The sequence below is a fragment of the Neoarius graeffei genome, chromosome 20 (genome assembly GCF_027579695.1).
Source record: "Neoarius graeffei isolate fNeoGra1 chromosome 20, fNeoGra1.pri, whole genome shotgun sequence".
In the NCBI taxonomy this organism is placed as follows: domain Eukaryota; kingdom Metazoa; phylum Chordata; class Actinopteri; order Siluriformes; family Ariidae; genus Neoarius; species Neoarius graeffei.
In genome coordinates this window covers 23,709,462-23,736,220 of record NC_083588.1, presented here as the reverse complement: position 1 = coordinate 23,736,220, position 26,759 = coordinate 23,709,462, and the positions used below count along the sequence as shown (strand labels likewise).

Sequence of the window (26,759 nt, the reverse complement as noted above, 5' to 3'; positions counted from 1 at the left end):
GCAGTATGACAGGGTCCTGCTTGCTATACTACCCTGCACAGTAGTACGATATAACCTGATCCATAAGCAAATGTTTGTAACTTGTAAACTAGCACAATTATAGTGCCACTTCTGTGTTACAGAGTGGTGGGTGTTTGAAGCAACACTGATACAAAATACAGTCTAAGTATATACAACCCAGCAGTTTAGGGTTAAAGGTCATGCTGAAAAGCGGCTACAAAGTCCTGGGATTTAAAGTAATTCTATGTAAATACAGACGCAGTAAAGTAATCCACGTTTAATAATAAATGGGCTATTTGTTTACCAGTGAGTAATAATTACGTACTTAATTACATACAATTATATTTATACCACAGTCCTGTGGAATTCTTAATTCTGTTTGGTCAGAATATAACAGTAGCTGTAACACTAGTGCAAGCTGTAACTGAAGTCAGAGGTGTATATTAATGCACTCAGTCCAATATGTTATTGTTTCAACAACTACAACTTATACAAAAGGACACAATCTAAAGCTTATGTTGTTATTTAACTAGAAAAATGGATCATCATCAATATGGTGAAGCTTTTATTTGTTTGTCTCATCTCATTATCTCTAGCCACTTTATCCTGTTCTGCAGGGTTGCAGGCAAGCTGGAGCCTATCCCAGCTGACTACGGGCGAAAGGCAGGGTACACCCTGGACAAGTCGCCAGGTCATCAGGGCCGACACATAGACACAGACAACCATTCACACTCATGGTCAATTTAGAGTCACCAGTTAACCTAACCTGCATATATTTAGACTGTGGGGGGAAACCGGAGCACCCAGAGGAAACCCACGCAGACATGGGGAGAACATGCAAACTCCGCACAGGAAGGCCCTCGCCGGCCACGGGGCACGAACCCGGACCTTCTTGCTGTGAGGCGACAGCGCTAACCACTACACCACCGTGCCGCCCTCATTTGTTTGTTAATTTGTTTAATTAAAATTTATGGAAGGAGACTCCAGTGTCAGTGCTTAACAGTCAAAGTAACAGTTAACAGTTAAAATTCTTTTAATTTTACTGCCAAAGGAATGTGGTCATGAAGGAAGACTTTGCAGTTTCACTGGAACAAGCTGCATTTTTTAAAATTAACTTTAAAAGAAAGTGAAGGAGCAACTGATAACAGTTATAATGTCCGTGATAACAGGAACTAACTAATATAAATGGATTAAAAAGTATGCCTAGCCACTCTTTAATTAATTAAAATGTTATTGTTGGCAAATTGCTGTGTTATAAAATGTGTGTTGATAATTTTCAACAGCATACCCAATTACATTTTATTCCTCCCTGTTAAAACCAATTAGTCATTGTGGCAGGGGCTTCTGCTTCACCCCACCTAAGATGATGATCACTCCTCATGTGGCCACTCTCCCAGTACTGAAGAGTGTGTTCCCGTTCAGCATCCCTATTGTTTTGGACAGCTGGAGAGTGCGTGGCCGGAGGGCAGGCTACACCCTGCTCTGCACCACAAAGCACTGGTTCCAGCCAGACCTTCTCTCTGCCACCCAAGTCAAGGAGCAGGTGGCCATGGATCGCTTCCTGCGTGGACTGCCCCCTGAAGATCCTTGGGCTGTGGTTATGAGCGCACCAACCACCCCAGCTGTGATAATGGAGGCTCTGGAGTGTGCCCTCATGACACTGGAGATCAGTCACCCTGCTACACAGAAAAGCCCCCCAGAAATGAGACAATATCCCCTGCAGCTGGCCTGGCTTGACGCCCCATGACAGAACTCAAGGGGCTGACAACCTAGCCCTAGTCAGCCAGATAAGCCTATACCCACTGACCCTAAACCAGAGCCCCAAGACCCAACCAGGAAAGCATGGCTAGCCAGCTGTGTGGTCCATACATCTCCAAACCATCACCCTCGCCTGGCCCTCAGCACTCCCAATACCCTTAACCCCATGTAGTACAGTCACAGTCACCTGCATGCACGGAGATGTGAGAGAGATAACTGCTACCAGGGTGCGGGTTAGAGATTGCCAAGGTGAGTGGGAGCATCTAGCGGATGTGATTTCCGACTTACCTGTCCCTCTCCTCATAGGAAAAGACTGGCCTGGGTTCTCCACTGAACTGCAGACTCCATGTAGAGGAGAAGTGCACTCCAGGCTGGGCCAAAGACTTAAATGCCACTGCTGTGTGGCTTAGAGGGCACTACTCACCAATGAGTCAGAGGACAGTATGGATGCCACAGCTAAAGGTGAGGCACCCCCCACACACACGTGACTAGCCCTATCTCTCTCATGTTCCCACAGGTCACTCACAAGAAGAATTTCAGTCAGGACCAGAAGCAGGACAACTGCCTAAAACACTGTTGGGGGTAGGCGTGCCTGATGGAAGGCAAGGACCAGCAGCCGGGGCACCCTGTTCCACCAGCATATTTCCTCATTCAAAGAGGGCTTCTCTACTACCATGTGGATTCAAGAAGGGCTTCTCTACTACCAACCGTGTGACCTGCTTGTGGTTCCCTGCAGCAAGATTGACATGGTTATGTACCTGGCCCACTCACATCCCCTCTGGGGCCATTTGGGAGCCCGCAACACCCTTGAAAAACTGAGGGATCACTTTCACTAGAAGCCAAAGTTCAGAATTTCTGCCAGTGATGCCTTCAGTGCTAGTGCACTTTCTCAATGAAGCCAGCTCCCATACCACTCAGTACCCTTCCCATCATCTTTCAAGAGAGTAGAGATGTACCTGGTAGGTCCACTCTCCCAAGTCAGGACAGGGTCATGAGTACATTCTGGTAATTGTAGACTTCACCACCCGATACAACAAGGTCATCTCCCTCAGGAAAGCTACCTCCAAGAACATCACGAGAGAACTGGTCCAGCTCTTCTCCTGCATCAGGCTCCCTAAAGGCCTCCTCACAGACCAAGATATGCCTTTTGTCTTAAAACTTGATGAGTGTCGGTTGTTGCAGGTGAAGCAGCTCTGGACATTGGTATATCACCCACGGACCGATGGGCTCATCAAGCACTTCAACCAAACACTGAAGAGGATGCTTCAGAGGCTGGTCAAAAACGACTGCCAAACTTGAGACCTCCTGCTCCCCTATGTCATTTTCACAATAAGAGAAACTCCTCAAGCTCTCTACCTGGCTTACCCCCTTTGAGTTTCTCTTTGAGAGGAGGCACAGAGGTCTACTCACTGTGGCCCTTGAGGCCTCACAGGAGAAGCCCTCCCCCTTCCTAATGGTGATAGAATATGTACAAGAGATGCAAGACCGAATTAATAAAATAACCCCCATTGCCAGGCAAAAGATGACGGAAGCTCAAACTACCCAGAACTGGGTCTATGACTGGCCAGCCCGGCCCAGCAAGTTCCAACTGAGTTACTGGGTGCTGTTGCTGGTCCCATCGCCAAACCATAAATTCCTGGGAAGGTGGCAGGGACCCTTCACCATCATGGAGTGAGCAGGGGCCATGAACCTGCAACAGCCCAGTAAGTACAAGGACACACAAACATACCATATCAATCTTTTAAAACACTGGATTGAACCAGTTTCTGTGGTCTCAGCATATTCCTCCATCCCCACAGAACCAGTAGAGTGCACCTTGGTAAAGACCTCACACACCCCCAGTGGCAGGAGTTCAGGGAGTTGGTGGATCAATTCAGGGATGTATTCTCAGTAGCACCATGGTAGACCCACCTGGCACTCCATGACATCAAGACCCCCCCGGAGTGGTCATCAAACAATGCCCATACCATGTCCCAGAGGCCTGCCAGTAGGCAGTCAAAGAGGAATCGGCTGAATGCTATGCAATGGGATGTCACGAGCCAGCCGGGAACATCTAGGTCCTGATCCAAACTTTTACTACATTCCCTGGTTTTCCCGAGCCTTCCCCATGCTGCGGCCAGCGCACCTGTCTCTCATCAGCTCATCCACAGCTCTATATTATGCCAGTTGGATATTCATTCAGCATGGGATTGTCTTTGCCTCAGGATATGTTTTTTTGCCTTTTTTCCTCCTGTTTTTGGTATCGAATTATTTTGTTACTTTGTTGTGCACTGCAGAGTTACTTTGCTCTTTCAGTGGATAACTTTACCTCTTGTTTTGAGGCTGTGGGTGCATTTCTTCTGACACAGAAGCACTTGGAACTTTTGGACTTTGTTTTTGTACTAAGAGCTCTTTTCCCGCTGCGAGGCTACATTTCTGGACTCCGTCATGTTTTTCCTTTTCCCCCCTTCCACGTTCGTCTGACGGCTGGTCGTGTCTCTCCAGTTACCTTTTCCTGCATTTCTCCTGTTGGCTGCTCCTCCCCTCCAGCCCTCCATGATTAGGATTAAAAGACCTGCCCTCTTCTCTCCAAGTGCATGGGAGTCTGCTTTTGGGTCTAGTCTACTCCTATTGCCTTTAGGTCATGACATGGGATAATAGAGGAATGTCAGTCCCTGGTCTAAACCCATTGTTACAGTCTCCAAACCAGACGGCAACCTCTGGATATGACTTCTGGAGGCTCAACCAGTCTATGGAGTTTAACAGTTATCCTCTTCCCTGGGTGGATGACCTTGTGGAGCACCTTGGGAGGGCATGCTTCATTTCAACCCTTGGCCTGATGAAAGGATACTGGCAGATAGCCCTCACGCCCAAGCCTTATCCAAAAACTGCCTTCGACAGCTTCAGGGCTCTGGCAGTATAGGCTTCTCCTGTTTGGCCTCCATAGGGCTCTAGCAACTGATGGACATCATCCTACATCCCCACCACCAGTACGCCACTGTGTACCTCAATGAAGTCATCATCCATTCCTCCACCTGGGCCAAGCATCTCCATAAGCTCAGAGAGGTGCTAGATGACTTCCGGAATGCTGGGTTGACCGCAAATGCCCATAATTGCTATCTGGGGCTGACCGAGGCACAGTACCTGGGGTATCACATCAGAAGGGGATTGCTCAGGCCCTTGGAGAGTAAGGTTGAGGCAGTGAGCAGGTACTCACCACCGACCCCCAAGAAAACAGGTAGGTGCCTTTTGGGGGTTGGCTAGATATAGATCTTCTCTGTGCTCTTGCGGAAGGCAGTCGCATTCTCTCCCTCTCCCTTATCTTTCCTGCTTCTGCTGTCTTGTCTGTCTAGTGTCTATATTTTTGAGAGACTCTCTCTGCACTGCTCTCCGAACTAAAAACCATGGAATTGATAAACTGGTCTCTTCATGCAATTGACACAATCTTCTCGACGAGAAGCCTGGGTTTGGGGGAACCAGCCTGTCCTGCTGGAACGTTCACAGCCGGCTACATGATGGATGTGTGGGAGCGGTGGCGGGTCGTGTGCCTGGCGGTTCTTTCTGTGGAGGACATTGAAGACATCTACTGTACCTATTCGGAACCATGATTACAGGACTTTTGCTGATTGGATTAGGCATTGCCCTGGTTTATCAAGGAAATCAGAAAACGGTGACAGCTGTTCAAAGCCCCATAAAGCTGCCCAACATGATTGAAGCGGTGGGCAGAGCTGTCGGCACTCAGACTGTCACCGTTTCTCCTTGTTCACCTTATTCAGAACTTGAACCGCAACGTGGATAACATCATGGAGAAGCTTTCGGCTTTGCAATGGAAATTAGATTGTTTTGGAGACCAAAATGGACAAAGTGGACATATGGAGTAGGCATGCAAAAGAATGCGTCTGCTCGCCAAGACCAAACAAATTCCAATCTTATCTACGTGTATTTTTGGCTCCCTTAGCCAGCACTGGCTTTGGTCAAGGCTGTTGCTGGGACAACAATTCCCCTGGAGAACACTGGTTAGACTCTCTCGTATTCCTCTCCCCTCTTCCCGCAGTCGCTGCTTCACCCCCAGCGCGACAGGCGGGTGCATGACCAGCGCCATCATGGCTGCAGGAGTGGACAGCTGCTTGCTGCGCTGGGTTACCGCTACCTCCTCCCCTCCCCTCCTTTTTTTTACCCTCCACCCCTGATCAGCCCTCCTCTCCCCCCCCCCCGAGTCCCGAGTTTTCATGTTGTAAAGTGTACTTGTGTTATTTTGTGCTTATGTGCTGAGGTTTTTTTTTAATGTTCCCACACTGTACTCCTCCAGGAGCATAGTGTGGGGGTTGCTTTTTTTCTCCTCCCCTCTCCTCATGTTACTACTGTGTTTTCTTTTATCCCTGTCTTCCTGTCCTGTTTATTCCCCTTCTGTCAATTATGTGTATGTATGTATGTAAGGACAGGTTGATGGTCAATTTTGCTGGTACAGTGATAATAAAGGGTTCATTCATTCATATTACCAAAGATTTGTTTTTAACTTCTTGTCTAAGCTCATGTCACCCCTCTCTGACATGAGGAGGAAAGGGCAGCCTGACTGGGTAAAATGGACCATAGAGGCTGAGCAGGCATTCTAGGCCCTGAAAATGGCCCTTACCAGCTCCCACATCCTGTGTAACCCAGATTTCAGCCAAACCTTTGTTGTGCAGACCAAGGTGTTGGAAATGGGCCTGGGCACTGTGTTCTCCCAAGTCTTCTTTTTTTTATTTTTTTGGGGGCTTTTTTCACCTTTATTGGATAGGACAGTGTAGAGACAGGACAGGAAATGAGTGGGAGAGAGAGACGGGGAGGGATCGGGAAATGACCTCGGGTCGGAATCAAACCCGGGTCCCAGGATTTATGGTATGGCGCCTTAGCCACCTGAGCCACGACGCCCCCTTCTCCCAAGTCTTCTGATAGAGAGGAACATCCCATGCTCTGCATCAGCTGGAAGTTGTACCCTGCTGAACAAAGATATGCAGCCATGGAAAAGGAAGCTCTTACCATCAAATGGGCCGTCACGCCGATGGCCTTTCCCCAAGATACAGCCTCTGGGCAGAAAAGTCACCAGCGGTAGGCTCAGCACTAAAGCCTTTAGTCTAAAGGGGGCACTTTGGTAGAGGCTCCTGCGTCACCCCACCCAAGATGATCGCTCCATGCATCACCGCTCTCCAGGTGCTGAAGAGACAGCTCCTGTTCAACACCCCTATTGTTTTGGACAGCTGGAGAGTGTGCAGCTGTGGGGTGGGGCAGGATGCACACAGCTGCAGTAAATTAAAGAGGCGCTGCTCTCTCCCCACCAGCAGAATCAGGAGAGTATAAAAGACTCTCTCTCTTGCGTGCGCGCACGCACGTGTGTGTAGAACATATTCTGCCCATGTGAACCTTGCTCTGACTCATTTCCCCTGTGCCATAAAGTGCACCGGAGATGACGACATGCAGACTTCCCTGCCTGCCTTCAGGAAGAGCCTACGCCGATTGCCAAAAAACCCACAACCTGCCAGCACGCTGCCATTGCCTGACCGATGCACCCAGCTGGCTGAGCTCTCCCTCCACTGCACTCCACAAAACCACTGAGCAAAACTTCACTGCCTGACACAGCTGTGAGTTGCCACTTCATCCAAATAACTTTCAGTAAGTAGAAAAAAAAAAACCCATATGATATAATTACTCAAGTCATGCTCACCAGATTTACAGCTTTAAAGATTTACATTTCAGAACATATACAGTGGATCTCCAGCTACCTCACTGACAGGCCGCAGTACGTCAGGCTGAAGGACATCACGTCTGACACTGTGGTTAGCAGCACTGGAGCACCCCAGGGCACAATGCTGGCCCCTCTTCTCTTCACCCTGTACACTGTGGACTTCTACTACAACTCGGAGCTGTGTCACATTCAGAAGTTTGCCGATGACACAGCCATCGTTGGGTGCATCAGTGACGACAGAGAGGAAGAGTATAGGAGCCTGGTGAGGGACTTTGCTGTGTGATGCAACAGGAACCATCTGCAGCTCAACACCTCGAAGAACAAGGAGCTGGTCATTGACTTTGGCAGGTCCAGACCAAGGTCATGACCAGTTCTGATCAAGGGATTCGAGGTGGAGGCTGTGGATTCCTACAAGTACCTTGGGCTGTGGCTGGACAGCAAGCTGGACTGGACTTGCAACACTAAACACTTATACAGGAAGGGACAGAGCAGGCTATACTTCCATAGGAGGCTGCAGTCCTTTCACATCTGCAGGAAACTCCTGTGGATGTTCTCTCAGTCTGTGGTCGCCAGGGTCCTGTTTTACACCGTGGTGTGCTGGGGGGGCAGCACATCCAAGAAGGACACATCCAGGCTGGACAAACTGATCAAGTGGGCCGGCTCTGTGGTTGGCATAAAGCTGGACTCTCTGGTGATGGTGGCAGAGAAGAGGTCTATGGATAAACTATTGGACATCATGGACGATGCCAGTCACCCTCTGCACACCGTCATCAGCAACCAGAGGAGTCTGTTCCTTCCCCAGTGCAGGACGAACAAACTCAAAAACTCCTTTGTCCCTCACGCCATCAGACTGTACAACTCCTCTCTGGGGGGGAGGAGGGGTAACAGGAGGACAGAGGACGGGAAGGAGCAGTAGCCTAGCCTAACAATAAGCAATACTGGACAATGTGCAATATAATGCGCAATATCTCTCCTGCTGCCCCCCCTTTTTCCCTTTTTTCCCTCCTCTCGCTCCCATATCTTATTCTTTTTATATTTATAAATGTAAATACTTAATTTATCTAGAAGTTTTTTCTCTATTTCTTTTTTCTGTTTATCTGTAATGATGCTGCTGGAATCTTAATTTCCCTGAGGGAACCCTCCCAAAGGGATCAATAAAGTTTTATCTAATCTAATCTAATCTAATCTAATCTAATCTAATCTAATCTAATCTAATCTAATCTAAAGAAGTCTACACTCCCTTGTCAAAATAGCAGTTTTGTCTTGTGATATAAAAGCACTTACATGAAAAAAATGATGAAAAATAATAGCTTGATTGCATAAGTTTTCACACCCTTTTATAATGACACGTGACTTTGCTCAGAATTAACCAATAACATTCAAACTCGTACAAAATTAATTATCCCACACCTGTCATCAATTAAGCAATTCTGATTAAATACAAATAAAGAACAGTAATTTCTGTAGGATTTTCTTGACATTTTCTTGGTTTCATCTGACTGCTATAGCCATGATCCACAAAAACCTTTAAAAAGCATGTCCGGGATTCAGTGTTGGGCAATAGTGTCGCTACAAGTAGTGTCATTAGTAACTTAACTACATTTCTCAGTAGCTTGGTGGTAATGTCACTATTTTCTGAATCAAATAGCTTTTTAGTAGCTTAACTCTTATTGATCAAGTAGCATGGTAACAGCCACACAAGCTACTTTTTTATTGGGCATTTCCATGCTAAAACACAGTGGAGCAGCCACTTGCAGTCCAAAAAATATCCCCGCGACACAAACAATCCTGAGTGCATGGGAGAGCGAAACATGCACACAGCTGTGTGTGTCGCCAGCTGAAGCACTCTGTAGCCCTTTCTGAAAGTAACTACTTCGCCCTCCCCCTACTCACTTCCACTCGATTGATGCATTGTAAGGCTATGGGCAAAGCAAGTGGAAGTGAGTAGGGGGAAGGCGAAGTAGCTAGTTTGGAAAAGCCCTGACTTTGACGTGACGTGGAAGTCCAATTGGATTGTTGTGAGCATAAACATCCTCATCTCCAGATGGCAGTAATGTAACAAATTGTGCAGAATCATCTAATAAACTGAACGAAGAAAGGAAGACCAAAGATCCGCATGGTTGAATAGGAATTGACACTAGCTTAATTAATGGAATGATGGCAGAAGGAGACGGAGAAGAGAAATCATGTACCCAGTCGCCTTGGCCATCTCAAAAAATATATAAGCTTGTGCGAGACCACAGACAAAAGTTACTTATTTAGGTGCCTGCTTTGCAACCCCAAGAAGAAGCTTTTTTCAATATCCAAGACCTTGAATACAAATTCGAGAACACATTCAGATGATGACTGAATAAGGCTACATAACATCTGATTTTTTTTTTTTTAGTGTAGCATATGCAGCAATGAATGAAAGTAATGTTCAATGGTGGGGGTAGGGATGCAAAATACAAACAGGGTTAATTAACACAGTAGCCAATATATAAGAGGGATGAAAATGTTATTTAGAGGACTTTGTTTGTTTGTTTGTTTTGCAATTGTACTGTTTGTATTAATTTAGTAACTGGTTAATTTGTTAACCAAATATGTTTTGTGTTGCCTTTTTCTTTCAAGATGAGTTATGTTATAGTATAGTAACTGGTTAATTTATAAACCAAGTCAATATTTTGAAAAATGAGGCAAGCCCTTTTCTTTTAAGAGAAGCTTTATTTCACAGTGAAATTATTTTTGATATACTGGATGGCTTGACCTCTCCAGTTGTGTTTATAGTTAGCCTATATTATTACTCCAGGCATTGTTTGGCCATCTTGGAAAATGTTTCCTTCTTAAGGGAGGTCCTAATAAAGAAATTAAATACATTCCAACAATCTTTTGTCTTGGGTTTAACGAACAAACAGGTATATTGATAACCACAATAGAATTGACTTGGCATGAAGTTGGTTCAAATTAAGCAAATATTCTCATGTTGATCACCACATGAAGTTGGTTCAACTTAAAGTAGCTTCTCATGTAGTGAACTACTTTTGCTGTGTTTGTGTAACTTATGGCCCTTTTCCACTACCCTTTTTCAGTGTTAGGACTGGGACTGTTTTGGCCTCTAGAGGCCGCTGTTATTTCCTGTTTTTTGTCTATGTTTGTTTTGGCCTCTAGAGGTCGCCACTGTGTCCTGTGTTTTGGGTTGGTGTCGATTGTCTGTTTTCATTAGTGTCACCTGTTTCCAATTTAGTTTGTGTATTTATACCCCCTGAGTTCAGTCCTCTTGTCACGGAGTCTTTGTGCTGTTATGTTTAAGCTCCAGTTACGTCTGTTCCGATTTCCTCGTCCATATCCTTGTGTTCTTTGTATTTTTTGCTTTCTTTTGGACTTTGTGGATTTTGTTTTTTGACTTTGTGTATCTTCTGAGCGTTTGGTATTTTTGCCTTTTCTTTTCTAGTTTTTTTGGCTTTTGTATTGACTTTGAACTTTTGGATTTTTTAAATTTTTTTCCCTTAAGATCTTCTGAGCGTTTTGGATTATACTTTTTGGATTTTTTGTAAATATTGTAAATAAACCTTTTTGATACTTTTTCTACTTCCACCTCACGCCTCTGCATTTGAGTCATCCTAGTGGGGGTTTGCTGGATTATCACACCAGCGAACCAGGTTCGAATCCCAGCAAAACCCTAACAGAAAGACTCTGTCATGACCGACTCAGCAGAGGCTGCTTCAACTGTCTACCCGGCCAACCTTCAGGGAATTATGGCAGCTTTGACACGCTTTGGAGCGACCATGGAAGCTCATGGACGAACGCTCACCAGCCAACGTGAGGCCCTTGCTCGCCACGAGGAACTGCTTCAGCAAATTGGGAAAACCCTGGCACAGCTGACACCTCTGCCTGCATCTCCTCATCCTGATCCAGCTCCTGTTCCTGCTCCAGTGCCTCCCACCACACTGTCTCCTTCACCTTGCGAATCCAGCCTTCCTGCACCACAGAGGTATGACGGCAAGCATGGTGAGTGCCGGGAGCTCCTTACCCAGTGCCAACTCACCTTTGAGCTACAGCCTACCACCTACACTACGGATCGCCGCAAGATCGCCTTTGTGATAACCTTGTTAGCTGGTAAGGCACGAGCTTGGGCAACAGCTATCTGGCAGAGACGGGGACCCGAGTGCTCTGATTTTGAACTATTTACTGAGGAGATGCTTCGGGTCTTTGACCAGGTGGACATCAGTACCAACGCAGCCAGAAAGCTCATGTCCATCCGGCAAGGAGGAAGCGTCGCAGATTACGCCATCTCGTTCCGGATGCTCGCAGCAGTAAGTGGATGGAACGAGACTGCCCTGGTGTCAGCCTTCCACCATGGTCTGTCTGACCCCATCAAGGATGGCCTGGCCTCTATTGGATGCCCAAGTGACCTCAAAACTCTCATCTCACATTCTACTCATCTGGACAACAGGATGAGAGAATGCCGCCAAGTCCTGAGCCCCCCAGCCTCCCTACCTCTACCTGTAGCCCGTCTACCTCCTCCAGTGACTGTTCAGAACCCATGCAAGTGGGTCGTACTCGCCTCTCCGCATCTGAGAGGGAGCGCAGAAGGAGGGACAAGTGCTGCATCTACTGTGGCAAGCCTGGTCACTTCCGAGCATCATGTCCCGAACTCTCGGGAAAAGGGCCGCCCCGTCCAGCCGAGGGAGGGTTGTGACGGGGCCTACCCTCTCTCCCGGACTCCCCGGCCAAGGAATCTACATCCCGGTCTCCATCTCCTGGGGTGAGTCTGTCCACTCTTGTCAAGCTTTGTTAGACTCAGGGGCGGCTGGGAACTTTATGGATATTCACTTCGCCCAAAGTATCAATGTCCCGACTGCACCTCTTGAAGTCCCACTGTCTGTGTCTGCCCTCGATGGCCAAGCGTTAGGTGATGGAAGAGTCACCCAAGTTACTTTTCCAGTCTTCCTCCAGTCTCAAGGTCACAAGGAAGAAATATCCCTGCACCTGATTCCTTCACCTGAGTTCCCAGTTATTCTAGGATTTCCTTGGCTTACTCGCCACAACCCTCGCATAGACTGGGTAACAAGCCAGGTTGTGGAATGGGGCCCTGCATGCCATGCCTCTTGTCTGCTCTCTAGCTCTCCTGTGTCTCCTGCCGAGCCCCCTGATCTCACCGAGTTATCTCAAGTTCCCACAGAGTACTGGGATCTCAAGGAGGTCTTCAGCAAGAGCAGGGCCGCCGTTCTTCCTCCTCACCGGGCCTACGACTGTGCCATCGACTTGCTCCCTGGGACTACCCCTCCTCATGGCAGACTGTTTTCCCTCTCTCAGCCAGAACGCAAGGCCATGGAGGAATACCTCAAAGACGCCCTGGTCTCTGGGTTCATTCGACCCTCCACCTCACCTGCTGGTGCCGGCTTCTTCTTTGTCGGCAAGAAGGATGGGGGGCTCTGACCATGTATTGACTACAGGGGCCTGAACAAGATCACTGTGCGCAACCGATATCCCCTTCCGCTGATGTCCACAGCTTTCGACCTGCTCCAAGGCGCCACCGTCTTCACCAAGTTGGACCTACGGAACGCATACCACCTCATCCGTATCCGACAGGGAGACGAGTGGAAGACTGCCTTTAACACCCCATCTGGGCACTACGAATACCAGGTGATGCCCTTCGGACCCACCAAGGCACCAGCTGTTTTTCAGGCCCTAATCAACGACGTCTTGAGGGACATGATTAACCTATACGTTTTTGTCTACCTCGACGACATCCTTATCTTTTCCAAGCCCGTGCAGGAGCACCGCCACCATGTCCGCCAGGTTCTCCAGAGGCTGCTACAGAACAATCTGTTCGCCAAGGCCCAGAAATGCGAATTTCATGTTCCTGAGGTCTCCTTTCTGGGTTTTATTGTACGGACAGGCCAACTCCAAATGGACCCAGCCAAGACCCTGGCCGTCTGGGACTGGCCCACTCCCAAGTCCGTCAAAGAGGTTCAGCGGTTCTTAGGATTTGCTAACTTCTACCGCAAGTTTATCAGGAACTTTAGTTCTGTAGCAGCACCCATGTCGGACCTCACCAAAGGGACAGGTGGATCTTATGTCTGGTCTCCTCAGGCAGAAAAGGCGTTCAAAGACCTCAAGGATCGCTTCTGCATGGCACCCATTCTGGTCCTCCCGGACACCTCCCAACCATTCATCATGGAGGTGGACGCCTCGGACAGTGGGGTCGGCGCGGTGCTCTCTCAACATTCGGAAGGAAAGCTGCACCCCTGCGCTTACTTCTCCCACTGCCTGAGTCCTGCGGAGTCCCGGTACGATGTGGGGGATCGTGAACTGTTAGCGGTCAAACTGGCCCTTGAGGAGTGGAGGCACTGGCTGGAGGGAGCGCAACATCCATTCCTGGTTTGGACTGACCACAAGAACCTGGAGTACCTCCAGCAAGCCAAGAGACTGAACCCTCGACAGGCTAGGTGGGCCCTGTTTTTCAGTCGGTTTGACTTCACCCTCTCGTACCGCCCCGGCTCCAAGAACACCAAACCTGACGCACTGTCCAGGCTGTTCTCTGCCACTAACAGGGAGAGTGAAGTTGGGCCTATCATCCCTGTGTCCCGGATTGTGGCCCCTGTCCGCTGGGGTATTGAGGAGGCCGTCCGACAAGCCCAACGCCAGGACCCCAGTCCTGGGACGGGGCCACCGGGCCTCTTGTACGTCCCACATCAAGCCCGGGCCAAGGTTCTCCAGTGGGGTCACTCTTCCCCTCTCACCACCCACCCGGGAGCTCGGAGGACCCTGGACTTCCTGAAAAGACGCTTCTGGTGGCCTAACATGGAGAAGGAAGTAAGGTCATTTGTCCTGTCCTGTGAGGTCTGCACCAGAACCAAGAACCCGCGACAGCGTCCCCAGGGTCTCCTGCATCCTCTGACCATTCCCCGGCGTCCCTGGTCCCACATGGCAGTCGACTTCATCACGGGTCTCCCTGAGTCGCAAGGTAACACTATAATTTTGGTTTTAGTCGACAGATTCTCGAAGGCCTGCCGCTTCATACTACTGTGCAAACTCCCTTCTGCTCTTGAAACAGCGAAACTTATTTTTAATCATGTCTTCCGAGTCTTTGGTCTCCCACAGGACATCATCTCAGACCGAGGGCCCCAGTTCTCCTCCCGAGTGTGGCACGGGTTCTGCAAGGTCATCGGAGCCACTGCCAGCCTCTCCTCTGGGTTTCACCCACAGTCCAGTGGTCAGACGGAGAGGCTCAACCAGGACCTGGAAACCACCCTGCGAGGCCTGGCTATGGATAACCCGACATCGTGGAGCACCTGGCTGCCATGGGCAGAGTACGCCCACAACACCCTGCAGTCATCGGCCACCAAGCTGTCGCCATTCCGGTGCCAATTCGGGTTCCAGCCACCTCTGTTCCCGGACCAGGAGGAAGACGCGGGGGTGCCCTCGGTCAACCAATATGTGAGACGGTGTCGCAAGACCTGGAGCAAGGTCAGGAAGACCCTCATCCAGACCTCCAGAACCAACCAGACTCCGGCCAACCGCCATAGAAGACCTGCCCATGCTTTCCGCCCTGGGCAGCGGGTTTGGCTGTCCACTAAGGACCTTCCACTGCGGGTGGAGAACCGCAAGCTGGCTCCTCGCTACATTGGCCCCTTCAAGGTGGTGCGCAGGGTGAACCCTGTCTCCTACCGGCTCCAGTTGCCCCGGACTCTGAGGATCAACCCCACTTTCCATGTTTCCCTGTTGCGGCCCGTACTGACGTCCACGTATGCCCCTGCCCCTAGGAACCCCCCACCCCCCCCGCATCTTCCAGGGTCAGACTGTGTTCACCGTGCATCGCCTGCTTGACTCCCGCTGGGTCCGCGGCGGGCTGCAATATCTCGTGGACTGGGAGGGCTATGGTCCTGAGGAGCGCTGCTGGGTTCCCGCTCGGGATGTCTTAGATAAAGAACTGTGTCGGGACTTCCATTCGGCCCATCCGGATCGCCCTGGGAACATCAGGAGACGCTCCTGGGGGGGGGTCCTGTTAGGACTGGGACTGTTTTGGCCTCTAGAGGGCGCTGTTATTTCCTGTTTTTTGTCTGTTTGTTTTGGCCTCTAGAGGTCACCACTGTGTCCTGTGTTTTGGGTTGATGTCGATTGTCTGTTTTCATTAGTGTCACCTGTTTCCAATTTAGTTTGTGCATTTATACCCCCTGAGTTCAGTCCTCTTGTCACGGAGTCTTTGTGCTGTTATGTTTAAGCTCCAGTTACCTCTGTTCCGATTTCCTCGTCCATATCCTTGTGTTCTTTGTATTTTTTGCTTTCTTTTGGACTTTGTGGATTTTGTTTTTTGACTTTGTGTATCTTCTGAGCGTTTGGTATTTTTGCCTTTTCTTTTCTAGTTTTTTTGGCTTTTGTATTGACTTTGAACTTTTGGATTTTTTTAATTTTTTTCCCTTAAGATCTTCTGAGCGTTTTGGATTATACTTCTTGGATTTTTTGTAAATATTGTAAATAAACCTTTTTGATACTTTTTCTACTTCCACCTCACGCCTCTGCATTTGAGTCATCCCCCTGGTGGCCTAGAGGGGGTTTGCTGGATTATCACACCAGCGAACCAGGTTCGAATCCCAGCAAAACCCTAACATTCAGCTCACTTCAGCCCGACACGGCTCACGTTTCAACTACCTTAGAGCAGCACGACTCAGCTCGCTTCAGCCCTGCTTAGCACCCAAAACTCGCACGGTTTTGGAGTGGGGCTGAAGCGAGCCAAACCGAGCCGAGTGGGGCTAGGGGCGTGAGGAGACACTCCCCTGTGCACTGATTGGTGAGGAGGAGTGTCCACACACGCCCCGCGAGCATGCTGGGATCTGTAAACACTGTAAACCCGGAAGAAGAAGAATTACGAGAATTTCTGAAGCCTTATGCGCCTCGCCTCATCTATACGCTCTTGCCAGTATCTGTTGGCGTTGTCGGCGACAAGCCACAGCACCAAGACCAGCAACACTAACGACTCCATGTTTATTGTTTACTATCCGGGTCGTGAGACTACCGCTTAAAAGATCACTGATGTCACTGTTTGCGCCGCCTAACGACATTACGTGACGTCCACCCACTTTCGCTAACTCCACCCAATGTGTCCACCCACTTCCAGCCAGCATGGTTCAGCGCGGTTGTAGTCAAAATGCAACTCCAACAGCCCCACTCAGCTCGACTCAGCCCAACTCAGTACGGCACGGCTCAGCCCAACTCAGCCGCGTTGGTAGTGGAAAAGCGGCATTAGCTTACTACATTTTTCTGGGTGGTAGCTTCTGTGTAGTGAAGCTTCATTTATTGCTGAGTAACTGGTAGCTTAGCTCACTACACTTTCCATGTAATTTGCCCAATAGATAGTTTTCACTGACGTCACGGCATTCCGGGGAACGCCCCCCAGCTGCCATCTTGGAGGGCAAACAAAACGGACCATCGCCACTACCGGCTACATTATCTCGGACGAATTTATGAAGTTATATAGTCAATTTTCTAAAATAAAGATCAATGTCGGCAAAATCAAGCAAACAGAAGTATATAGATACATTAGACGACATCTCACGACAACGGTATGCAGCCAAACTGGCCTTGATTGGGGGAATTGACCCCTACGAAGTGGACAAAGATGCATTTTCAAGTGACTATGCAGGGCTGCCAAAGCCTGAAACTGCTAAAGCCTAGCCTGGGCCCGCCCATCCTAAGCGTGACGCAACACGAGGGCCTGTTCCGAGCTTAGTCTGGCCAGGCAGGCTATCTACAGCATTTCCAAGCTCCCGAAAAATTGGGAACCAATCAACTTTGAGCATCTCCAACGGCCCTGGGTAGAGGCGTGTTCAAGGCACTGACGTAGTAGAACTGCGACCGGAAGCCATAGATTGTTTACAGTGGTAGATGCTGTATTGAAAGCATTCAACGGGAAGTTCTCATTGAAAACGGAGCAAAGAGCAGCCCTGGAGGTATTTATTGAAAGGAAGGACGTTTTCGCTTTGCTCCCGACCAGCTTCGGTAAGAGTTTAATCTACCAGTTACTCAAGCAGTTTCTGTCGCGTCACATACGTCAGAGGAAAGAGTGATGTGATTTGGTTTAAGCTTCGTCACAGCCTTTTCTGGCTTCGACCAGTAGCAAACTGAGGCATTTCAGGGAGGCGGGTCAACCACGGGCTCTGGGAAACGGTTTGGCTTAATAGCTTGGCCAGACCAAATGCTCGGAGAGCTTTGAAGTCGCGTTAGCCAGGCTAGCCAAAGCCTGCTCCAAAGCCTGAAACTGACTTCATCAAACTTTAAAGGCTGTCTGATATATACAACTTTATATATTCACAGCGCGCCTTTTGGCGGATGCCGCCTGAATCGCGCAGATCCGGGGGGTTTTTTTTGGGGGGGGGGGCGTTGGGAGTGTCTGATTGTAATTTCAAAGTAAATTCTGTATTAAAATTACTAAATAAGTAAATCCGTTACAGTCCATGAAACATAGGAAGTATAAGGATGAGAAAAAAGCAGTTTAAATCGGGAAGCTGCGCACATTTGCGCAGTCCTGTACACCGCTCAGGCTGCACAAATGTGCGCAGCTTCCTGATTTAAACTGTTTTTTTCTTATCTTTATACTTCCTGTTTCATGGACTGTAACGGATTTGCTTATTTAGTAATTTTAATACAGAATTTACTTTGAAATTATAATCAGACACTCCAACGCCCCCCCTAAAAAAAACCCCCGGATCTGCGCGATTCAGGCGGCATCCGCCAAAAGGCGCGCTGTTTGCATCCCAAACACAAATGAAATCATACAGAATAGACCTAAAATGTTTTTCAAAAATGACCCTTGCGTGAGTGAAGTGACAAGCGTCAAATAGAAACGTGACAAACGAGCGATATTAAGTGTACATTACAATGTAAACGTACACTCAGCGGTTCCAGTTAGGCATTCTCCAGAGAGTGTTCACATGATGTTTTGGTTTCCAAAAACAAACTTAAACACAATTGATTGTTTATTTAAACAACTTACCACTTATAAAATGATTGGAGCAGACTTTGCTGTGTTTGGAAGGCTGATAATCCTTGCGGTTGATTCTCGCAAGCCATAGATTTCTCCTTTGTATGCTGAGTTTGTTTGCTGCCTTTGTGCTCCCATACAGTGGGAATTCCATAAAAGCTCCGCTTGACTTCATCATCTGACCTATTACGACAGCCGTGAATACAACAGGTGTGCACCATTGCTAGCTTTAAATAGTAGTAATGTAACTATAAATGTAAATAATATATAAATGAATGTAACTCGCGCGCTACAATGTGTGCTCAGTGATCCGTACGGTAAGCTAGCCCTCCAAGATGGCCGCCACCAGGGAATCCCCGACTCTGTGACGTCATGTGAAAACTATCTATACTGCCGGGATCTCATTGTCAACAGGCATCAATCAGGAGAATGGTACAAAAGAACATCCAAACCATTAGCTGTACCATGGAACACTGTGAAGGCCATCATCAATCCACCACCAAGTGGAGAAGATGGGGCATAACAGTGACAAGAACAGGATGTCCCTCCAAAATTATGAAAGGATAAAAAAACTTATCCAGCATTAAAGATGCTGCAGGAATATCTGGTAAGTACATGTGACAATCTCTCACATTCTTCACATTTCTGGGCTATGAGTTAGGGTGGCTAGATGAAAGGCCTTTCTTATTTAAAAACAATCAACCTTCAAGCTCCCCTAAAATTTCAATTTCCAGCAAGATAATGACCCAAAACATACATCCAAGCCAAGCAAGGAATGTCTTCTGAAGCTCAATATAGTTGGTTACTATATTACATGAAAAGTGGAAAAAGATATGAGATGATTTATCTTGGTTTAATTTTTTTAAATCACAAAATTCCATTTTAGGAGGAGTGTATAGACTTTTTTTAAAGATATTTTTTGGGGCTTTTTTTCACCTTTATTGGATAGGACAGTGTAGAGACAGGAAATGAGCAGGAGAGAGAGACGGGGAGGGATCGGGAAATGACCTCGGGTCGGAATCGAACCCGGGTCCCTGGATTTATGGTATGGCGCCTTATCCACCTGAGCCACGATGCTCCCAATAGACTTTTTATACCCACAGGAGTGATTATGATGAGAACAAAATCATACAATGAAATAAACAAAATAGCTGTATTAACATGTGCATCATATCACTCACCTCATGTCTCTAAATAAACATTCTCTGATACCTACGTAGATATTTGTCTAAGGATGTCAAAAGTTCTACAAAATGTATTTAAAAATTGTAGTTACCTAAAATATTTTATTTTTTCTTTTGAATCGGGAAAAAACTATATTCTGCTACTTCTTGCAAAGATACATAAGAAACACCATCACAAATGAAACATTTGGCATCAAGTATTGAATGTGTATATATACACTATATAGCCAAAGTTTTCTGGACACTTGACCATCACACCCATATGTGGGTCATCCCCAAACTGTTGCCACATTGCTGAAAGCACACAACTGTATAGAATATCTTTGTATGCTGTAGCATTACAATTTCCCTTCACTGGAACTAAGGGGTCCAAACATGTTCCAGGATGACAGTGCCCCTGTGCATAAAGCAAGGTCCAAGACGTGGTGTGTCAAGGTTGGATCAGAAGAAACTGAGCATCCTGCACACAGCCTTGACCTCAACCGCTCAAATGCTAAACTGCATTTTCTTGTTGAGTACCTGTACTATACAATGACAATAAGGTTCAGTAATCAATGTTCTCTTGATAATTTCTTTAACTCCTGCTTGTAAGGCTTGTACATGTAGGTATGTAAATGCATAACATCAGTGAATGTGTGCATGTGGTAGGCAACTATAGTCAGATGTTCTGATGGTGACATGAAGAGTCAACCATCTGCAGTGAGGCCACCAATCTGCTGCTTTTATAATTAATTGCTTTTGGAAGCCTGTTTTCATTACAGATCCGGATCCAATAACAGAGGATATGAGCCACCAAGCTGTGTTTCACAAAGGAGACCATAAGTGGCCATCTGCATTGCCACACAGCTTAATGAAGCACATACTGTATTTAAACTGGTTTTTTTTTATTTATTCAATGACATAATTGCATTCACAATGTGTGTTTCAGAGACACTCTTCAAAGAAACTGAATGCCCTCACAGTTTCTTGCTCATAAGCTACAGATTGTATTTTTGCAAGAAGTAAAAATCTATAGAAATAACATTACACTGAAACTGAACTGTGCAACAAATCTTCAGTTTCACTTAAATAAATGAAGTTAAAACTTAATTTAAGTTGCCTGCTTGGTTATTCTTAAAAGGTCACTCATTATTTGCTCGAGTAATTTTTAAATGTCACTTGAATGGTCAGTGGGGAAACATTAAAATATACAAAGCATAACATCTCAGCCTGCTATTGACAACCACTGCTCTTTTCCATGTGTGTAGTGGTTAGCACAGTCGCCTCACAGCAAGAAGGTCCTGGGTTCGAGCCCAGCGGCCTAGGAGGGCCGTTCTGTATGGAGTTTGCATGCTCTCCCTGTTTCTGCATGGGTTTCCTCTAGTCCAGAGACATGCAGGTAAGGCTAATTGGTGGCTCTAAATTGACTGTAGGTGGGAATGTGAGTGTGAATGGTTGTTTGTCTCTATGTGTTAGCCCTTCGATGACCTGGCAACTTGTCCAGGGTGTACCCCGCCTCTCGCCCATAGTCAGCTGGGATAGGCTCCAGCCTGTCTACAACCCTGCACAGGATAAGCGGCTACAGATAATGGATGGATGCTGTCTTCCTACTAGACTGATACGTCAGTGCAAGGAATGTTACTTTGGTTTTTAAATTACAATTACACGTTATGCACATGATAAAATGTGAAAATGTTACAGTAGTCCTAAGAGGGTCCTCGAGAGTGTAGTAGTCCTAGAGGGTGCTCAAGGCTCGGAGTCAGAGAAAATTCCTTATGTCCATTTTAGGTCTTTTAACCAAAAAGTTTGAGAATCCCTGCTTGATACACTCATACTAATGCATTACAATGAATGATGGTACCTTTTTCATTTCTTCTTTATTGCCTTTGCCTCCCAACACACTGCTGGGTGTTGCCCTGCCGGAGAGTAAAGACGACCCTGGACAAAAACTAGTCTCTGCTACCAGTGCCTTCATGCTCTCATTCATCACACTTTCCTGCTTCTTGGTCTTTAACAAAAGAAAAGTTTAACCCCAAATTAAGTGCAAAGGTGGGGATGGTAGAGCAAATAATTTGTGAAATAACAAGAACCAGGCTAATGAAAAATAATCAAAGAGTGCTAATAGAGACATTTTTAACATTATCATTTAGATCGTGTGTTAATCTAATCTAATATCCTACTCCATTAATTAAACATAAAAGGAATAGCCTTGCATGGGATAAGGAAACATTTTGATTTTCTCTTGTGATCCCACCCACTCCTACCTTCATTAGGAGGTCAGACTCAGAGAATGGGTGGATTCTGTATGCCCCACGGATATGCCTGACCCCAGGGTACAGCAGAGGTGCAAAGTTGACATAGGCCACTCCATGGAAAGAAATCTGAATCCCATCCTCCAGTTTCTATACACAAATACAAAGAAAAGTATAATTTTAAAAAATCACTACCATACTAGACAGATACAGTGCTCAGCGTAAAGGAGTACACCCCCTTTGAAAAGTAACATTTTAAACAATATTTCAATGAACACAAACAATTTCCAAAATATTGACAAGACAAAGTTTAATATAACATCTGTTTAATTATAATGTGAAAGTAAGGTTAATAATATAACTTAGATTACACATTTTTTCAGTTTTACTCAAATTAGGGTGGTGCAAAAATGAGTACACCCCACAACAAAAACTACTACATCTAGTGCTTTGTATGGCCTCCATGATTTTTAAATGACAGCACCAAGTCTTCTAGGCATGGAATGAACAAGTTGGTGACATTTTGCAACATCAATCTTTTTCCATACTTCAACAATGACCTCTTTTAGTGACTGGATGCTGGATGGAGAGTGATGCTCAACTTGTCTCTTCAGAATTGATTGGGTTCAGATCAGGAGACATACATGGCCACTGAATCACTTTCACCCTGTTCTTCTTCAGAAATCCAACAGTGGCCTTAGATGTGTGTTTAGTCATGTTGGAAAAGTGCACGACGACCAAGGGCACAGAGTGATGGTAGCATCTTCTCTTTCAGTATAGAGCAATACATCTGTGAATTCATGATGCCATCAATGAAATGCAGCTCCCCGACACCAGCAGCACTCATGCAGCCCCACATAAGGACACTGCCACCACCATGTTTCACTGTAGGCACCATGCATTTTTCTTTGTATTCCTCACCTTTGCGACACCATACAGTTTTGAAGTCATCAGTTCCAAAAACATTTATCTTGGTCTCATCACTCCAGAGTATAGAGTCCCAGTAGTCTTCATCTTTGTCAGCATGGGCCCTGGCAAACTCTAGTTGGGCTTTTTTTGTGCCTGGGCTTTAGGAGAGGCTTCTTTTGTGGACGGCATCCATGCATGCCATTCCTCTGCAGTGTACGCCGTATTGTTTCACGGGAAATAGTCACCCCAGTTTAGCTTTCTACTCCTTTAAATAACTGCAGTGAACTTGCATGCTGATTTTCTTCAACCCTTCTCATCAGAAGATGCTCCTGTCGAGGTGTTAAGTTCCGTGGATGACCTGGACGTCTCTGCGAGATGGTTGCAGTTCCATCTTTCTTAAATTTTTGTACCACTTTTGCTACAGTATTCTGACTGATAAGTAAAGCTTTGCTGATCTTCTTGTAGCCTTCACCATTGTGGTGTAAAGAAATTATTTTCTTTGGGGAATTCTGAAGAGACAAGTTGAGCATCACTCTCCATCCAGCATCCAGTCACTAAAAGAGGTCATTGTTGAAGAATGGAAAAAGATTGATGTTGCAAAATGTCACCAACTTGTTCATTCCATGCCTAGAAGACTTGGTGCTGTCATTAAAAATCATGGAGGCCATACAAAGTACTAGATGTAGTAGTTTTTGTTGTGGGGTGTACTCATTTTTGCACCACCCTAATTTGAGTAAAACTGAAAAATGTGTAATCTAAGTTATGTTATTAACCTTACTTTCACGTTATACAACCCCGATTCCAAAAAAGTTGGGACAAAGTACAAATTGCAAATAAAAATGGAATGCAATGATGTGGAAGTTTCAAAATTCCATATTTTATTCAGAATAGAACATAGATGACATATCAAATGTTTAAACTGAGAAAATGGATCATTTAAAGAGAAAAATTAGGTGATTTTAAATTTCATGACAACACCACATCTCAAAAAAGTTGGGACAAGGCCATGTTTACCACTGTGAGACATCCCCTTTTCTCTTTACAACAGTCTGTAAATGTCTGGGGACTGAGGAGACAAGTTGCTCAAGTTTAGGGATAGGAAGGTTAACCCATTCTTGTTTAATGTAGGATTCTAGTTGCTCAACTGTCTTAGGTCTTTTTTGTCGTATCTTCCGTTTTATGACGCGCCAAATGTTTTCTATGGGTGAAAGATCTGGACTGCAGGCTGGCCAGTTCAGTATCCGGACCCTTCTTCTACGCAGCCATGATGCTGTAATTGATGCAGTATGTGGTTTGGCAGTGTCATGTTGGAAAATGCAAGGTCTTCCCTGAAAAAGACATCGTCTGGATGGGAGCATATGTCGCTCTAGAACCTGGATATACCTTTCAGCATTGATGGTGTCTTTCCAGATGTGTAAGCTGCCCATGCCACACACACTAATGCAACCCCATACCATCAGAGATGCAGGCTTCTGAACTGAGCGCTGATAACAACTTGGGTCGTCCTTCTCCTCTTTAGTCCGAATGACACGGCATCCCTGATTTCCATAAAGAACTTCAAATTTTGATTCGTCTGACCACAGAACAGTTTTCCACTTTACCACAGTCCATTTTAAATGAACCTTGGCCCAGAGAAGACGTCTGCGCTTCTGGATCATGTTTAGATACGGCTTCTTCTTTGAACTATAGTTTTTTAGCTGGCAACGGCGGATGGCATGGTGAATTGTGTTCACAGATAATCTTCTCTGGAAATATTCATGAGCCCATTTTGTGATTTCCAATACAGAAGCATGCCTGTATGTGATGCAGTGCCGTCTAAGGGCCCGAAGATCACGGGCACCCAGTATGGTTTTCCGGCCTTGACCCTTATGCACAGAGATTCTTCCAGATTCTCTGAATCTTTTGATGATATTATGCACTGTAGATGATGATATGTTCAAACTCTTTGCAATTTTACACTGTCGAACTCCTTTCTGATATTGCTCCACTATTTGTTGGCGCAGAGTTAGGGGGATTGGTGATCCTCTTCCCATCTTTACTTCTGAGAGCCGCTGCCACTCCAAGATGCTCTTTTTATACCCAGTCATGTTAATGACCTATTGCCAATTGACCTAATGAGTTGCAATTTGGTCCTCCAGCTGTTCCTTTTTTGTTCCTTTAACTTTTCCAGCCTCTTATTGCCCCTGTCCCAACTTTTTTGAGATGTGTTGCTGTCATGAAATTTCAAATGAGCCAATATTTGGCATGAAATTTCAAAATGTCTCACTTTTGACATTTGATATGTTGTCTATGTTCTATTGTGAATACAATATCAGTTTTTGAGATTTGTAAATTATTGCATTCTGTTTTTATTTACAATTTGTACTTTGTCCCAACTTTTTTGGAACCGGGGTTGTAAGTTAAACTGATGTTATATTAAACTTTGTCTTGTCGACATTTTGGAAATTTTTTGTGTTCACTGAGATATTGTTTAAAATGTTACTTTTCAAAGGGGGTGTACTCCTTTACGCTGAGCACTGTATACAGTTTCTTACATCATTACTTACAGATTTTCCTCCTTTTCCTCCTGCTTTGCAAGGTCCAGACTGCACACATTTCATAACTTCCACTGGCCACAGGCTGCATTCAACAATTCTGTGTGACAGACTGAGACATGACAGAGAGCATTGTTATTAGAAGGACAATCTCAAAATAATACAAAGAAATGTATTGGATTCACATCAGGGACTAAGTACAACAAGTACACCCAGCCAAGTTCCTGGAGAGCTATGCCTTGTTCCAGTGTGCTCAGAAGCCAGGACCTCAGATTACAAAATCTGCAGTGGAATGGTCATCTAAACCAGAATTCCCACTCAGACACAATCCATCTTGCCTGAGGTTGTCAACATAAATGACTGATGTCATAGTCAAAATGGCAAAACGCTCAAAATCTGCATAATTTTATGATTGGTGTTGATAATCTTTTTATGAACACTTATTGTGGATTTCATTTGAAATTTAATTTTTGTTTAACAGTACTCTCGAGTTTTGTGTTCCTCTTCCTGACGACATCCTCCCAATCTTCTCTTTAACATTATTAGAGAATTGCAAGACGGCAAAGAAGTGTCTTTTTTTTCAAGCACTTGAAAAACACTCAAGGTGGCCAAATAAACATATAGAAATGGAAATACATTAGCTCACACTCAATTGTAGTAATTAGTGTACATCCTTTTAAAGATGCTTTTTAAATACTTGTATTTGATTATGAGTTGGATATTCCGAGCAACACAGCACTAATCTAAAATCTGATCCAAGAACTTTAGAAGCATTTGTTTTGTCAACCAAGAGTTACATAACCGGAGTTCAGGAGCTCTTCAGGAGCTGGGACGGAAAACAGTGGATCAGAAAAAAATAGTTGATGAAGTGCAGAAGTGGTTTTCCTGACCTTGTTGTTCCGCCTGCATCCATAAAACAGCGGCGCGCTGTGTCCCAGCTCACTCTTTTACTGTTACACTCAGCTTCTTTTTGAAATACCTCATCCTGTTACACAAACATGTTAATGCATTGTCATGAACTTGTATGCACATCCACTTTGTACATTGTAATATCTCATTCGACCCTACTGCATTTGAAATATCCAGCCATACCGCAACAGTATGAAGGTCACTATGCTCCAGATTAGCAGGCCCGTCGACAATGGAGATGCCTGGGATGAACTGGGCGTCTGGGGCGAGGAATGGACCAAGGGGCCATTTTTTGCCTCTAGGCACTGGCTCTCTTTCACCACCCATTTTTAAGACACCACTGGAGAACAACAATGTCTGCTCTTCCTGAAAAAGAACATTTGTGACTTTTGAATTCACAGCCACAATTAATTATTTGGCTGATGCTTTGAATAAAAGAGATGGAGAATGCAATTCATGCACAAAGCTGTTAACGGAGTTGAGAAATATAACTGCTGCAAAATGAAATTTTTTCAAAATGACTTCTTGTTGGAAGAACAAAGAAAGACACAATTAAATATGAAGGTTCAA

The 26,759-nt window shown here is 45.8% G+C and overlaps 1 protein-coding gene across 1 annotated transcript in view; it reads right to left on the bottom strand.

The window, feature by feature from the left end:
- Positions 1 to 26,759, bottom strand: part of cfap70 (cilia and flagella associated protein 70) — a 134,467-nt gene that overhangs the window by 45,384 nt on the left and 62,324 nt on the right. Inside the window, exons 6-10 of the mRNA XM_060902388.1 lie at positions 26,373 to 26,555; positions 26,171 to 26,265; positions 25,281 to 25,392; positions 21,850 to 21,987; positions 21,447 to 21,593 (exon numbers count right to left, since the gene is read on the bottom strand). Coding sequence (XP_060758371.1) covers positions 21,447 to 21,593; positions 21,850 to 21,987; positions 25,281 to 25,392; positions 26,171 to 26,265; positions 26,373 to 26,555 — 675 coding nt within the window. The remainder of the gene's footprint in view (positions 1 to 21,446; positions 21,594 to 21,849; positions 21,988 to 25,280; positions 25,393 to 26,170; positions 26,266 to 26,372; positions 26,556 to 26,759) is intronic.